This window comes from Danio aesculapii, chromosome 12 (assembly GCF_903798145.1).
Source record: "Danio aesculapii chromosome 12, fDanAes4.1, whole genome shotgun sequence".
Lineage (NCBI taxonomy): Eukaryota > Metazoa > Chordata > Actinopteri > Cypriniformes > Danionidae > Danio > Danio aesculapii.
Genome location: NC_079446.1, coordinates 37,105,066 through 37,120,926, shown reverse-complemented (window position 1 = coordinate 37,120,926; position 15,861 = coordinate 37,105,066). Strand labels below are relative to the sequence as shown.

The window sequence follows — 15,861 nt, the reverse complement described above, 5'->3', positions numbered from 1 at the left end:
CAGGACGGAGTCAATCACATAGTGAAGTGCTATTTCTACACTTCCTGTGGAGAATATTTGCACTGTTCTTGTTGAAGGGTTTTCTTGTATTTTATACTAGTGTATTCAGTTTGCTTTATTGCATGTACATCATCTAAAAACACTACTTATTTTCATTCATTCATTAATTTTCATCCGCTTTTCCGGGGGTCAGGTCACGGGGGCAGCAGTCTTAGGAGAGAACCCCAGACTTCCCTCTCCCCAGACACTTCCTCCAGCTCCTCGGGGTGGATCCCGAGGCGTTCCCAGGCCAGCCAAGAGACATAGTCCCTCCAGCTTGTCCTGGGTCTTCCTCGAGGCCTCCTCCCGGTGGGACATGCCTGGAACACCTCCCTAGGTAGGCTTCCAGGAGGCATCCGAAACAGATACCCAAGCCACCTCAGCTGACTCCTCTCGATGCGGAAGAGCAGTGGCTCTACTCCGAGCTCCTCCCGGGTGACTGAGCTCCTTAGAGCTCCTCTATAATGCCTGATTCACGCGGGGCTTCAGCGTCAACACTTGACAGAGGGCGTGTCTGAAGTTGGGGCTGATGCGAGCATCATAGCAGCATCAGCCAATGAAATTAGTCCTCAATCGGCTACTGTCTGAGCTGGTGTATTTGCATACAGCGATCTGATTGGCACTTGAAAAGTTGAGAAAGTCCCAACTTCTGCAGTGAGCAACGCCACTGAACCAGCGCTGATGGATCCACAATTCAGTACGGCAATGCTTGACGTCACCCATTCAAAGTGAATGGGAAGCATTGACGCTGAGGCCCGTGTGAATGGGCCGTAAGGGTGCGCCCTGCCATCCTGCAAAGGAAATTCATTTCGGCCGCTTGTATCCAAGATCTTCTCCTTTCGGTCATGACCCAAAGCTCATGACCATAGGTAAGAGCAGGAACGTAGATTGACCGGTAAATCGAGAGCTTTGCCTTTCGGCTCAGCTCCTTCTTTACCACAACGGTCTGGCATTACTGCTGCCGCTGCACCAATCCACCTGTTAATCTCACATTCCATCCTTCCCTCACTAACTTCACACTACTTATTTTAAATTATATAAGTTCTTCTTAGACTTTAATTGGTCATTATTCAGCATGGTTAGAAAAGGTTAATATTTCCACAGATATGTCACATTTTTTTATGTCACAAGTTTATTAAAGGGCAGATTTAGCATTCAGGCCATTTTCCAAACATTAAATCCATTGTTATAGTAGCAAAAATTCAATATCTGGACTGCAAATCTAATCTAAGACATATTTTGAAGGATTTATTTGAACAGCTTATCAAAAATTAGACCGGATGTGTCGCCGAAGCATTTCAGTTTGCACCAAGACTTTCCAGTATTAATTATTCAAACACCCCAGAGTTATTTTGTGACTAAAGCGACAGCGAGATGCTTGCAGATGCAATTAATTGTGTTTAGTGAGCGAACGCAGTTGCTTTTCTGCAAATATTTATGCTCAAGCAAGAAAATCCTAGATTTAGGCTAATTATCAGCATAAGGGTCTTTAATTTGATGGAAAACTCCCAAAGCTGAAACTACAAACGTGAGAAGGCGACGACCTGCTGGTATCTCACAGGCATGACGACTGATAGCCATATTTGGGCAGGGGGAACAGGAAGCTGTTTAGTATTCCACGCACTCCTGCAGCACTGAAGAGGCAGACAGGGGAAGCTGTTTTTGGAAACACTGACATCACCGAGGAGGCTTTCTGGGACTCTAAATCCACAGCACGGGCCGCATTCACATTACTCTTGCTCTCTCATTCTCTCTCTCTCTAGCGGAACTTCTCCTGTTAAGGCAAGTGTTTCATCTATTTATAGCTCACGGCTCGCTCTCTCTCCTCCTGCATCGGTGCGTGGGCTGACTGCGATACGCACAAGTGCTGCATTGAAGAATCACCACGCAGCGAGAGATCACGAGTTATTCAGAGTTGAGGATGCAATGAAGAGGAAGATAACGCCACTTAATGAAATCTCACCATTATCCGCTACCCTGACAGCAAAGCTCTTGCAACCATATAAAAGAATTTCATGCATTTCAATTACTTCTGCTCAGTCAGTTGTGTAACTGGGACTGATCGCTTCCTGAAATTTCAGGCTGACATCATTATTTATGCTAATCTCCAGTTCAGTTACACTTGGTATTGATGGGATAGTTTGCACAAAAGTGAAAATTTACTATGCAAAATAAACACCCATGGCTTCTAATGAAGCATTGAGATCTTACAAAGCAAAATAATAATTTTACGCAAAAAACTGAACATTATTTCCAAAATTATGACTTTTAATCTACGGCCCGGTGGGCAAACTGGGTAGTCTGCTTATTAGGGGTGTGAACCTACACTGGCCTCACGATTCAGTTCGGTTATGATTATCGTGCCATGGATTGGGTTCAATTTGATATCTCGATGCATCACGGTGCATTGACGATGCTTTCCATACACAATTTTATATTTTACTTCACAGCACAAGAATTCTTGTATTAAATGCATGATTTATAAACACATTTTCTGTGAATTTGTAATAGAATTTTGTCCTTTAATACAAGCAGTCGGATATATGAACTGTACCTTTATTTTACCTGCTCAAAGAAAACACTCTTTTTGAATGTATCAAATAAAACTCAAATAGAATCACAGAAGACAACATGAGCATTTATAGCAAATAAACAAATGTAAATATTATCCTTGCTTATTAGCTTGCTTTTTGAGCGCTGTCGAGCGAGTTCTTACACCCCTATGATTAGTCACGCGCTCAACAGAAAAGGCTGCGATTGGCTCTAATGCTCTAGCACTGTTCACCGAGTGACACTGATAAACTGACGCGGCGATCACAGCTGATCCATGATAGACGCGGTGGAGAAAACTTGCTCTGCAAACACGCTTGAGTCTGGATCTACAAGTATTGCTGTAACATCAGAGAGGAGAGGAATCGTGTGCAGAGTTTCTGTATTTTTTTAAGTAGTTGGGGCGTTTTAATTACTCGCGCTTGCCTCCCTCACCATAGTAAGCTACCGTAATATAGCGCATATGAGATAAATGGCGTCAGTAGGTAATAACCGGTTAGGATCTATTTCTGATACCTAATTGTCTTCATCTGCATCGTGGTGCACCGAAGAAACAATAAATTTTTTCACCCTTACTGCTTATTTTCTGCAAACTGGTTCTTTCAGACAATTCTTTTCTGGTTCACATAACCGATTTACAACTTAATAATGTAATATTATGCAAATATATTGCTAAAGTAACCAAAAAAATAGGGCTGCACAATATATCGTTTCAGCATGGATGTAGCAATGTGTGCACATGCAATAGTCCATCGTAGGATCTGCAATGTCAAACTGGGATAATAATTAACCTGTAAACACAGTTCAGAACATGCGATTTTTAGAATCATTCATTCATTCATTTTCGGCTTAGTCCCTTTATTAATCTGGGGTCACCACAGCGGAATGAACCACCAACTTATCCAGCATATGTTTTACACAGCGGATGCCCTTCCAACTGCAAAGAAGTCGTTGCAAATTTTAACTTTAATCTAATAATATAAAAAAGACTTTTATTTTATGTGTTTTTTTAAGGCCTGTGACTTTAGATTCTAAGTAAATTTGGGCACAATAAATTTGTTGCTTTAATGAAGATTAATTGTTTAATTATTTCATGCAATAGAATAAAGATTATTCAGTGTTATTTTACATTTGATTACTGAATATCTAATATTTAATACTGTTAAAAGTCCAACCGAAAACTATAAAGCATTGTTTATTTCATTTTTATCTTTCTTTGCTGTATTTTCCATAATTTTGTATGTTTTATGCATATCATTGCAATCTAAACAAAATGAGGAATTCTTTAGAAAAAAAAGTCATCTTGTAAAATTATTTTCATATCGCAATATATATTGCAAAAAAAAAGAATATTGCAATGTCTGTTTTTTCCAGTATCATGTAGCCCTACCAAAAAGAAACACTTAAATTTAAATGCTGCATACTAGTCAATGTCATTAATTAACCAGGTTGCTACTGTACCACTTGTCAACATCCATAAGCAATAATAAAACACAGGGGACAACAAGTGCACTTAAAGTACATCCCAGACATGTGAACTGTCCTACCCATTATGCATCAGGCCTTACAATATTAATACAAATCTAGCTGCTGTTGTGTAACATCCTTTAAAAATCCTCCAGTCCATCTCAGAAACACACTAACCAGTTCATGAACACTGGAACATCTTCACACGGTTGAATCTGACAGGCAAAAGTGGTAGTCTGAGATTGTAGCACTGATTTCATGGCTATTATCATGATAGTCTGAGGTCAGCAAGGTCAGACTTAAATCTTCAGGACTGCCTTATGGCATACAATTATGCTAAAGTCAGACAGAAGTCCGAATCAATTATTAAAACTGGGCTAAGACCTCACTGAAGGGAATTATTTAAGTGTGCAGCAGTCGATTGGGTCCACATGGCTGATGCTACAGTTCCCACGTGCTTAAACCCACGCAAATGCTGCATGAGTATAAATTCATAACACAAATTCATTCTGCCGGTGGCCAAATTGGAGAAAAGTTTGCACTTCATGCTGCTGTTCTCCTGCAAGCTCTTTCAAAGCCTCTGGCCCTATAATACTGACATTCAACATGTGCTTACTGAACTGACCTGATCATAACAAAACCTGTCACTCATCTTGCTCATGCAAATCAATCATAGCACACAGTGCAGACAAAGAACAGGTATGTTTTGTTGTTATGACATGCATCTGGAATGCTCTTAGGCCACGTGAAGGGAAAGACTCTGTGGCACTCCTCATTAGGAGCAAAGGTAAAACATAATGTAGTGATCCGTTGAAATTTTTAGCTGATATTTTAAATGTAAACTTAAAAAAAAAATTAAAGGATCTCTGGGTATGTCATAATCTATCCATAGTAACATGCCAGAAGAAGAGATTACTAATATGCTCAGTCATGGTTGTCATATATTGTAAATTACAGGCACAGACAGATGACATGAGCATTACATTACACATTAAATGCACTACTGTAAGAGGGAGGAGTACATTACATGAGAAATGACTGTGCTGTAATTTGTCTAGTGGTGAAAAGGCGGATATTAAACCTTTTTTTTTCATCAGATGCTTTCATATACAGATATTGCTCCTTTTTTAACAATGCTGAGACAGCAGCACTCAAGAAATAACTCTCCAGCAGCCTACAATATAATCTCATAAGGACTCCAGCTCTGACTGGCTGTATATGGTTTAGATATATGAAGAAGGATGCAAATCAGGTAACTAATCTCAGGATGAGATGAAGCTGAATTCCTGCAAATAATAGCCGTTTACAGAGCAAATTAGAACTAGGATTGTAAATTCCATTTAATTTGTATTCAATGAGATGCCAACCAGTGACGATGAAAGCTCAGAAAAAAAGGATAAAAATGATTCTGAGATGAATGATGGAAATTTAGGCCCAATCCCAATTCTACCCCTTAGCCCTTCCCCTTACCTTTCCCTTCCTTTCCCTTTTTGTCATTATTATGAATTTTTACAACAAACAAGCACATGTTTTAATACATTCATAACCGCTTTCGTGTTTTACTGGCTTGCTTTTTAAGAAAATGCTAAAATAAAAACCGCTAAATTTCGCTATCTGTAATCCCTAATAATAACTCCTGTATAGCAGTCCCACAACATTCTGACACTCAAGTACCCTGTCAGAAAAGTCTAGTGGCTTGAAATGAGCTTTTTACAGTGTCTGCTATAATGTTAATGTTGTTTTTTGTGGGTTTACATGAATACGACCACAGTGTAAATACACAGTACAGTTACGATCTTATTGCCACATTATATCGGTATGATAACGGTATGATAACGGCCTTCAGTGATTTCCTGATTATAAATACAAAAAAATAACACAACTGGAATAACTACAGCAGTCGCCATCGTCTGATCTCATATGAAGCAAGAGATCACGATGACATGATGACCTGTCCGGATGTTGTAGTGCTGTCCCATTTCTTAGGGGTCAGTTTTGAAGCCCTTCCCCTTCACACTTCATTTCAAGGGGCAAGGGGAAGGGGTAGAGGTACAAAAATAGAATTGGGATTGGGCCATAGCCAGCCCTGTACATCACTCATATTTTCTGCTGTGACTCTGATGTCATTTTAGCAACATCAGATTGAAACACAGATTATACAGTAAATTTAGTCAGTTTTGTCAAGGGTCTTACATTCTTGTGAAGTCCATTTAATCAAACTTAACTAAACACACATTCAACAAGACTTGTTAGAGTAGAGTAATGAATCTCAGTCTCAGTCAACACATCCTGATTTAAATGAAATGATATCCACACGTATTGGTTCAAAAAGCTTGTTTCAGAATAGAGTAGAACAACTGTTCCTGGAAAAGTAAAAGACAAATGTTCTGAAGTATCTGGTGCACCCATTTGTCCATTGGTTGCTATGGTTTCTAGCTACAAAGCACAGTCACTTGTATAAATAATGAATGGGCAGCAAGACTAGTGAGGAAGGAATGCATTATTGTACTCTGACTTCAGATATGTTCTCTTTATGTCATCTAAAAAAACATTACATTTTCCATGGACATGTGTGATCATTTGTATGATACAATTCATTCAAGAGCAGGAGAGAATAAATGATGCTCTCTTAATGAAAAAAATATTCATTTACAAAATGATACCTATATAAAAAGTATCATGCTATGTGCAAAAACCAGAACTGAAATCTAAAAGGGTGTGTATGCTAAGAAAAAAAAACTACTCAGACCTTACGAATTGCTGTAAAGGCATTATTAATGCAGTTACTCAAATAACAATTAAAAACTTATTGCGTGTTCATGTCCAACCAAACGGCAAGGAAAATGACAAGATTAGTACATTTACTGCAAAAGAACTGTACACTTGTGTAAATAATAGTGACTAAACTCCCTAAATCTAACAGTTCTAATAGTTATTCATAGAGAGACACGGAAATAAGATGACAGGATAGAATGAACACAATGCAACCATTCACCAACGAGCAAATGAATGAATCTGCAGTGTGTGTGTTTGTGATATGCCCAAAGATACAGTTTAGATATGCTGCACTATGTACTCACACATCCAAAGCCATTCACACTGAAACCTTTAGTTTATTCTCTTTTGCAATCCCCCTCCCAACCACAGGGGGCACTGCAGCTACAATCTATACAAACTCACCAAGATCCTTAGAGCCGTGACTCTCGCTGGCCAGCTCTCCCATCCGCACCAGTGCGTCGAAGTAGCCTTTTGCTGCAAATGTCACACCTGGAAACATGGAAGCATGGGGGACATAAGAATTGGGGTTGTGCTTAGGTGCTAACCCGAAGCTTCCCTCAACCCACAGGTGCTGCGTCTATGAAAACAGGAGTGGTGGATGGGAAAGCTTTAAGCTCTATATGTTCTATGATGGCTCGGCCAGAGAACTGGGGTGGGGAGGGGTGGAGCTTGTGATTGGTAAGCAATGAATAGCAAAAGTACCATTACTTTGAAATAATAAAGCAGAAATAAAGAAAGCTTGAGCTTGATACCCTCCAAAATCATTCACATCAGATAGCGCATTACAGAGAGCAATCACTTATTCTGTGTGAGGTCCTGCCACAGGGACAGCTGTGCCTCTTCTGTGTCACCATGACTAAGGAGGACTGGCTCTAAAATCAGGCTCTCCTCGAAGCCAGCGGATCATGGTAGTTTAGCGAGGCTGGAGAGAGCCAAGAAGCACAAAGTGTTTTGGAGCACAGTGAAATTTACAACCAGAAGGTACAGAGGAAGTGGTTAGCAAAGGTTAGCATGTGTAGTAGAATCAACCTTCACTTTAGCTGATAGATTTCATATTTTTAAAATCAAATCTAAAGGCTTATGAGGGCTAGAAGTACACCCAGTGTGTTGTAGGATCACAGGTCATGAAAATAACAACAGTAATGTCTGGCTTGTCTGTAGAGACCAGAATTTGAACACTGGTGCCTGCCTGTTCAGTTTAGTAGTAACCACTGCAAATCACATCCTTGTGTTTGAGGATCTGCTTCTGGAATGTGAATTAAAAGGACTGTACTTCTGTCCCTTACCACCTTGTTGACATTTACATCAAATTCATTATGATGTATGGCCATCTCAATTCCAAGCAGGGGGAGTGTTTGGGTGGACAGTAATGGCAGCATAGTCACATATGAATGTATAGACTTATTTACTAGTGTACGCACAAATCCCAGGCTGAGGATAAGGTGTGTCCTGGTTGTGAGGGATTAGAGGGGGAAATCTGGGGGCTTTGGTGCTCCAGCGGTTAGGCTGAGTGGTGAGGGGTAAAGAAAAGAGAGAGGCAGCAGAAGGAAAGAGGATTACAGAGGTCTGAAAAATAGGACAAAGTCTCTCCAGCCATCTCTGAGGAAACATTGATCAGCCACAAGAGACAATTCCAAATTGTAAAGCCCAATCTATATCCAGTTATCCCATTGCAAGGCTGTATGTGATATTCTCTAGCTTAGTGCAGATAGAAATCTCAGTTGAATACAAATGGTAAAGTCTTTGGTTTTTCCAATTATTTTTTTAACATCCTAACCCTTTCAGTCCTTAATTTCTGAGAGTCCTAGGTAAATGAGAGAGAAACTTTAGGCTTAACAGCTGCTTATGCACAAAGACATCATCGTTATCAACTATGGTAAGGCATGTAGATGGGCCTCCAAAATCACCTTGACCACAAGCCACTATTGCCAATTTGTCAATTTTTTGGCACTATGACATTTTATTGTCTCCAAATGATCTATTAGTTTCACTGTTGGTTTCTTTTGCCAAGCAATCAAAAACATGCAAAAGCCCAGTGGCCACCATCTGCACTAATCATTAGTGGGTACTTTTCAGGGTTTCCACCATGCTGCCTGTAAGACCTGGCATATTTACAACTGCAGCAAATCCCCACGATGGATTCTGCAAACCTCCAAAGCAACAGCCAAGACTGATCTGCAAGGATGGGAGTGCAAATCTCACTCTAGTTTGGTCTATTTTTAATCTTATCTATCAGACTTCACACTCTCGCACACATACACACACTCTCGTGGTCTACCCTCTAGAGCATTGGTCTTTTCCTTGTATTATCTGCCTCATAAAATATTAGATGAACTCTGGAATGGTGAGTGAAATGATGGTCCACTGCAGTACTTGGCACAGTGCTAAAAAGGAGGTCTTCAACCCTGCTCCTTTCCTGCAGACTTCATTTCCAACCCTTCTCTAACATACGAGTCTGCAATTATCAAGTTATCCAGAACATGTTGAATAGAATGATTGAGGTTGGAGCTGAACTCTGCAGGATGGTAACTTTCCAGGAGCAGGGTTGGAGACTCCTGTTCTTCAGGGATTTCATCTAAATCTTCTGCCCTGTCTGTAGGGCTTAATTGAGCACAAAAATGGTACACATTATACCCTGAGAAGTTAGGGCAAAACTTTATCAGTGTATAATGAAAATCTCAAAGGTTTAGTAACTAGAAGAAATTATGTAAGAGATTACTTAAAAGTTACCTCTTTCATGTTATTCATGTTAATGTCTAACTAGCCACGACAACAACTGACACTAGATGTTGTGTTTTTAATATAATTTCTATGTCATTGTGCCAGGTTAGTATCACTCACACCAACGTTTTACGAGTGTTAGAAGTTCAAATAAGATCATGTTAGTACATTTTTACTCTCAGATAAAGCACCATGAAAGGAAAATGGTATTTAATTGTTGCACCTGTGCTACCTTGGTATGTTCACCATATTCCTTCCTCCTTTCAGTGACGCACCATTCTTGTCCTGAATATACATCTTCCCTGTTCCCTTTTCGCTCCCTCTATGGGACTGTGTCTGCTCCCAGAGCTCTCTCTGGCCTATTTATGCATGTCCTCTGTTCCATTTTACTCTCCCTTACTCCCAGTGCATATTTTTGCTCCAAAAAAACGCCTACATCTTTGTCCTTGCCCAGTCAAAATCTCGAAAAACACACATGGAGGTCCGCACACATAACGGGAACAATACATAATTGAGTTTCATTGGTTACATGTATGTGACAGCTCTGGAGATGCAACATGCATGAACCGGATGGATGCTTAGGGGTTTCAGGGTGCAGATGGATTTAGACATCTAACATTCTATGACTACAAAGAAGCAGGAAGTATCCCGCCCCACAAACAAAAACATACATTTTTAACAAACATTCAACAAACATTTAAACAACAGTCTGCTATTTCTAAGCAAGAACTTGAGTTTGTATATTGGAAATAAAAAAAATCCCAGATGCTGGTCGTGAAGGTGTATGCAACCAAGGAGTGTCAAGGAGCAGAGCCCCATTGAAGCATGAATTTCAAGCAACTTATTCTCAAAAATAAAAGCAGACCAATGAAAAAAAAGCTTGAATAGCTGGCTTATTGCCTGCAAGAGTGATAACGAACAAGCCGCTGATGTACTCACTGGAAAGGGCCTTCTCATAAGTCTTCCCCATGGCAACAAAGTTCCTCAAGCAAGGATTGAACTGTTCCATGATGGACTGCAACAGAAACAACACAGATTTAGTCAACACAACAACAGCAGATATACTATATACACTACCAGTGTTGAAGAAGAAGTAATATAATCTTAATATAATACAATCTTAAGTCACTTTTAAAAAAACAATGTAACTAAATGTGTGACTTTTAAGAAAATTAATGTGAAAGTAAGATACTCTTTAAATTGGAATATATTACTTTTTTACCAAATGTTGACCACTACCAGGAATATCCGTGGGACACGAGAAGTTTAATGAGAAGTCATGTTTAAGGAAGCAGATAACTGCTTGTAAGTGTCAACTCCATATTTCAATAAAGGATCTGTCTATTGTTAATGATTATGGACAGGAAGATGCAGTGCATGTAGAGATAACAAGAGAGATGAATAGAGAGAGAAAAAGTGAGCCAGAGCTCTCATGCCCCCTCCCTTCAGAACACTTATTAGCGGGACTTGGAGGGCATTGTGCCAGTTGGGATTTGCCATTCTTTTGTTGCTGGTGAGCACAGGATTGCGGGAGAATGTGGAGATCTACCCACAGCCTGACTCACCTAATCCAACATTAAGAGTTGCCCTTTAAAATCCATTCATTTCTGCTGAAACTCCTCATTGAAGAGACCTCTTCCTATTCGCAAAAGAGCTTTGCTGGTCTATTCACAGTAAAATCTCCCTCCATCTCTACTTGACGAATTTGCTTCGAGAACATTTGGCCACAAAAGTAGTTTTTTTCTGTTCATTCTTCAGACTTTGACGATAATAGGGCAGCATATAAAGGGACAAAGTAAGGAGTAGAGTACACCATGACACAGAATGTAGGAAAGTAAAAGTACAAGCTATCCACCAGCAATAAAGTGTTGTGCAATACAAACATTGTGACAGCGATGGAGAAATATGCTAGGTTTTACAGAATTGGAGTAAAGTTGTTTATGTTCTTAATTAAAGTTGGCAATATTCTAAATTTCTTGGCAATATCCCAAATCCCACCCTGTGCTACAGTTGACAGCAGTGACAGCAGATTCCCAGTGAAAATGAGGACAAAGACAGACTGTTTTGATCTTCATATTTGTTGCTGTAGAGCAAACTGTGACTCAAATGTCTTCAGAAATAAGCTTTATCTAAAAATGTTTTATATAATATACCCTGACTCTTTACAATAACTTTGTAGAGTCAGGGTATAACGGAGTTGAGGATCCAAGTGCAGTTTATTAAGAAAGCTGTCAAGCAGGCAAAGGTCAAAACAGGGACACACAGAAGGATCCAGATAATTCAAAAGTGTGACCAGAAAACAGGCAAATGTTCGTGACAGGCAGCAAAACAACGCAAATAATAAAACAAAATATGTCAAGACAAGACAAGGAAAATGCTTCAGTAGTGCTCACTCAGATCACAAGACTTAGCAACGATGTTTGTGTGTGTGTGTGTGTGCTGTGTATATAGTCGCGGTAATCAGTCCATCATGAACTTCCAGCTGTGTGTGTGTAATCAGGGGGAATCAGGAACTGGTGTGTGTGAGATGCATGATGGGACTTGTAGTTCGTTAAAGTAATATATGTAGTTCTCCAGTGATCTGCAAACACTCGGTCGCTGTTGATCTTGACAAATATAAATTTAATATAATTTTTGACATAAGCAAACTAGTAAAGGCAAATTTGTCTAATTAAGAAATTTGCATTTGATTTAGATTATTTGTCAATGAATTACATTTGCATTTATTTGTATAGCAGACTTAACATCAACTTTCATAGGATTAAAGAACTTTCAGGATAAAAGAAGCACTTCAAATCACCAGAAAACAGCAATATAGATTCCATGTCAAGTATAAATAGGTTTCATTTTATGTTTTATTATTTTATTATTCAGTCCTTGTAACTGAGTGTTTAAGATGTATCCAACAGGTGGTTTATCAAGCCCACTCGCTTGTGTGAAACACACTCAGCTTTGCACTATATTTTTTCCAGAAAAAAACGATAAAAAGCAGCCACATTTTTGTACATTATGAGTGAAAATTCTGTAAATTCATTCATCGGCATTTGATGCAATACTGTGAAATATTACAATTAAAAATAATTATTTTAAATTTTGATGATTTGGTCATTTAATATTATTATCTATAATTTTGAACATACAAATCCCAGCTACAAACCATACTGATACCCTTAACATACTGCATGCTAGTCTCCTAGAAATAAGCAGGGCAACTTAATCAACCCCAAGTAAATCATTCATAAACATCCTTGTCTTTCTCTCACTGTCACATCTTATCTAACATCATCTCAACTCACAATTATTTCTTATGTAATTCGTCATCTTCTGTAAGTAATCATACATCAGTCTGTCCAGCCATACTAATCTTCATTGTAAAAGCCTTATAAAGGAAGAAGGAATCACAGACCAAGTAATAAATACCAACTGAAGAGATGAGAAGGAAACAAAGATATTCATGGTCGGGTGCTAGGCAAGCACAGCTGGCGTGTTTTCATCAAGAAAGGAATTACACAACCGTAGTTTGATGGATCTCACTGCACCACATTCTTGTGAGATGAGAGCACATGATCACTTGCATGAGGTGAAATGCCATTCATGCAAAGACTAAAGTGAAGCTTTAGCATGTCTGAAAAAACAACAACATAACAGCTAAGTGCGTTTCTGCACATTTTTAAAGTCAAAGTTTGATATTAGTATACAAATATATAAGTGGTCAAACATAAAGCAGTCATGAATCATTGAATAACCAAAATGCAATCCATTTCAACCCTTAAAATCGTATCTTTCCTCTCCCCAACATAATCCTTATACATGAAGCAGTGCCAAGCTGATGTCCACCCAACATCTAATCATTAAAAGCATTAAAAACACTCCACAGTAATCAATTCATGTCTAACAAGCATGAACGAGAGCAACCAAACTCCCGATTAGGTGTCATTTTCTTCTCTGTATGCCTCTGCCAGACACTAAACACAGATTACCATGTAATTTTTCAGCACTTCATTACAGATATGATCATTAGGACGTAATTAATAGTCTTAATTAATGAGTAAGATTTTATATTGATGAATATTCTATCAGCAGGGCTTGCACAGAGAAATTGCACGCTTCCCCCTGAAATTAAGGTACACTAACATATTACATTATAAAAAAGCACAGAATAGCTTTATTAGATGGAAAGAGTAGGATTTTCATTTTATGTAGAACATTTCAGCCAAATTTAGCACCATTTTCACAGTCTCTTAATGAATATCCATCCACATTAGCAGAAATGTACAGCATTTGTGCCAAAAAAAACTGTTGCATTGGTTGTTTACCTTTAAATCTGTAAAAGTCTTAATAAATTGGGTATACTAAAGGAATAAGGAGCCTCTGAGAATATGAACAACTCTCCACTTCACGCAAAAACTGCCTTTATCATGGTATTATTTTCTGAATGGTTAGAATTTGTTGAACTAGCAGGTTTGTAAACATGCCTCATTTACCCCAACTACACCCTTTTACAGTACATTAACACCAACAAACTCGTGGTATACACTGTAAACCTGCAATAACGTAAACCTGTGATGTGAAACTGATAGAGCTGCTGTGTCAGACAGCTTGGAACAGATTGATGAGTGTAATCTATGCTTCAGTGTCAGGTGGGTGCACAAAAGTGGCCGTTTTCATCTCCCCCTTCACATACACTTTAAAACATTGTGGGTTTCAGCCTGGTAAAGGCTTCAGCGTTATGTAATTCTCTTGAGTCCTACAGCTTCAGGACAGTTGAGTGGGGAAATGATGATGATGTGTATTAATCAGTGGGTCAAAATAGGTTTTTAAAACCATGCAGGGTTGATTTTGAACAGCTCACCTTCTGCTCAAAGCATTGTTAATTACTCTCTGTTAATCATATTATTAAATGCTGGAATAAATGAATCAGTTCTGAAAATAACACACTTGTTTGATATACATTGGGAATAATATTGTATCTATGATGTTAATACTGTAGATGTGGCTTAAATCTGTATAATTCCAAAGACACTTCAATTTATGCCATTATTATACAAGTATAGAGAAAAACAAACTATATGTGGGCAGAGAAGTTTTCTACATAACTGCAAGTTTAAAGTGACCCTGACTTTTTGCTTGTTCAAGCTTAAGGTGAACCTGACACTTGCTTGTTCAGAAAGACCTCTTATGCCTTGAAGCACTGTAATTTACATTTTATAAGATTTCCTAGCAAGCAAGACATTTCAGCTTTATCACACACTCATTTTTTTCTAAGAGAAACAAGTCAAATGCAACACACACACTTGTATGGCTATCTTTATGGGGACAGCCCATAAAGATAATACTTTTTACTACACACCCGCTTCAAATGTTATCACTCGATTGAATGGGCGTAATCAGTGGTTATCAGCTGAAAGATATGGGCCAGTGGGGGCCTTCTGCACCTACTAGTAGGCTCAGAAGGCAGTTATCATCAATCTACATGGTTAATCAGCTATACTAATAGAGAAGACTCCAGATCTGTTTTTACATTACTGTGATGGCTGGGTTTAGGGTTGGGGTATAGGTAAACATTAATAAAATAGAATTAATGGGAAATTTAATAAATAATATATATAATTCTTGTCAACTTATGGCAGCAGCCGTATGTGATCCATAGCTGATTAACCATGTGGATGGATGATAACAACCTTCTGAGCCTACTAGTCATCAAAATGACAATTATTGTTTGATTTTTCTGGTAAAATGGTCAAAAATGAACACTTTTCTTTTCAAAACAAGTAATACAGTGCTTCTTGTAATTACTGGAATTGTTTTATTCATGCATCAAACTAAATAGTCAGTCTTGGGATTTACATAATCAATTAATTAAAATGAATGTATATACTGCAAGTTAAGTTCCCCAAGTACACTATCTGACAAAAGTCTTGTCGCCTATCCAAGTTTTACAAACAACAAATAATAACTTGACTTCTAGTTGATCATTTGGTATCAAAAGTGGCTAATATGAAAGGCAAAGGCCTCTAGATTACACTTATTTTACCAAAATAAAATATGATCAAGCCTTGATTTTTAATTATTTAATAAGGACAGTAAAGTCTGACTTTGATGCGTTCATGCAAGACTCCCAGAGTTCATCAAGATTCTTTGGATTCATCTTCAATGCCTCCTCTTTCATCTTACCCCAGACATGCTCAATAATGTTCATGTCTGGTGACTGGGCTGGCCAATCCTGAAGCACCTTGACCTTCTTTGCTTTCAGGAACTTTGATGTGGAGGCTGAAGTATAAGAAGGGGCGCTATCCTGATGAAGAA

The 15,861-nt window shown here is 38.6% G+C and overlaps 1 protein-coding gene across 6 annotated transcripts in view; it reads right to left on the bottom strand.

Moving 5' to 3' along the window:
• baiap2b (BAR/IMD domain containing adaptor protein 2b) overlaps window positions 1–15,861 on the bottom strand; it is an 81,008-nt gene that overhangs the window by 51,415 nt on the left and 13,732 nt on the right. For 5 of the 6 annotated variants that reach the window (XM_056469687.1, XM_056469684.1, XM_056469682.1 and 2 more), the window contains exons 2-3: window positions 10,495–10,570; window positions 7,237–7,323 (exon numbers count right to left, since the gene is read on the bottom strand). In XM_056469687.1, coding sequence (XP_056325662.1) covers window positions 7,237–7,323; window positions 10,495–10,570 — 163 coding nt within the window. The remainder of the gene's footprint in view (window positions 1–7,236; window positions 7,324–10,494; window positions 10,571–15,861) is intronic. The other variant, XM_056469686.1, reaches the window with a different exon arrangement.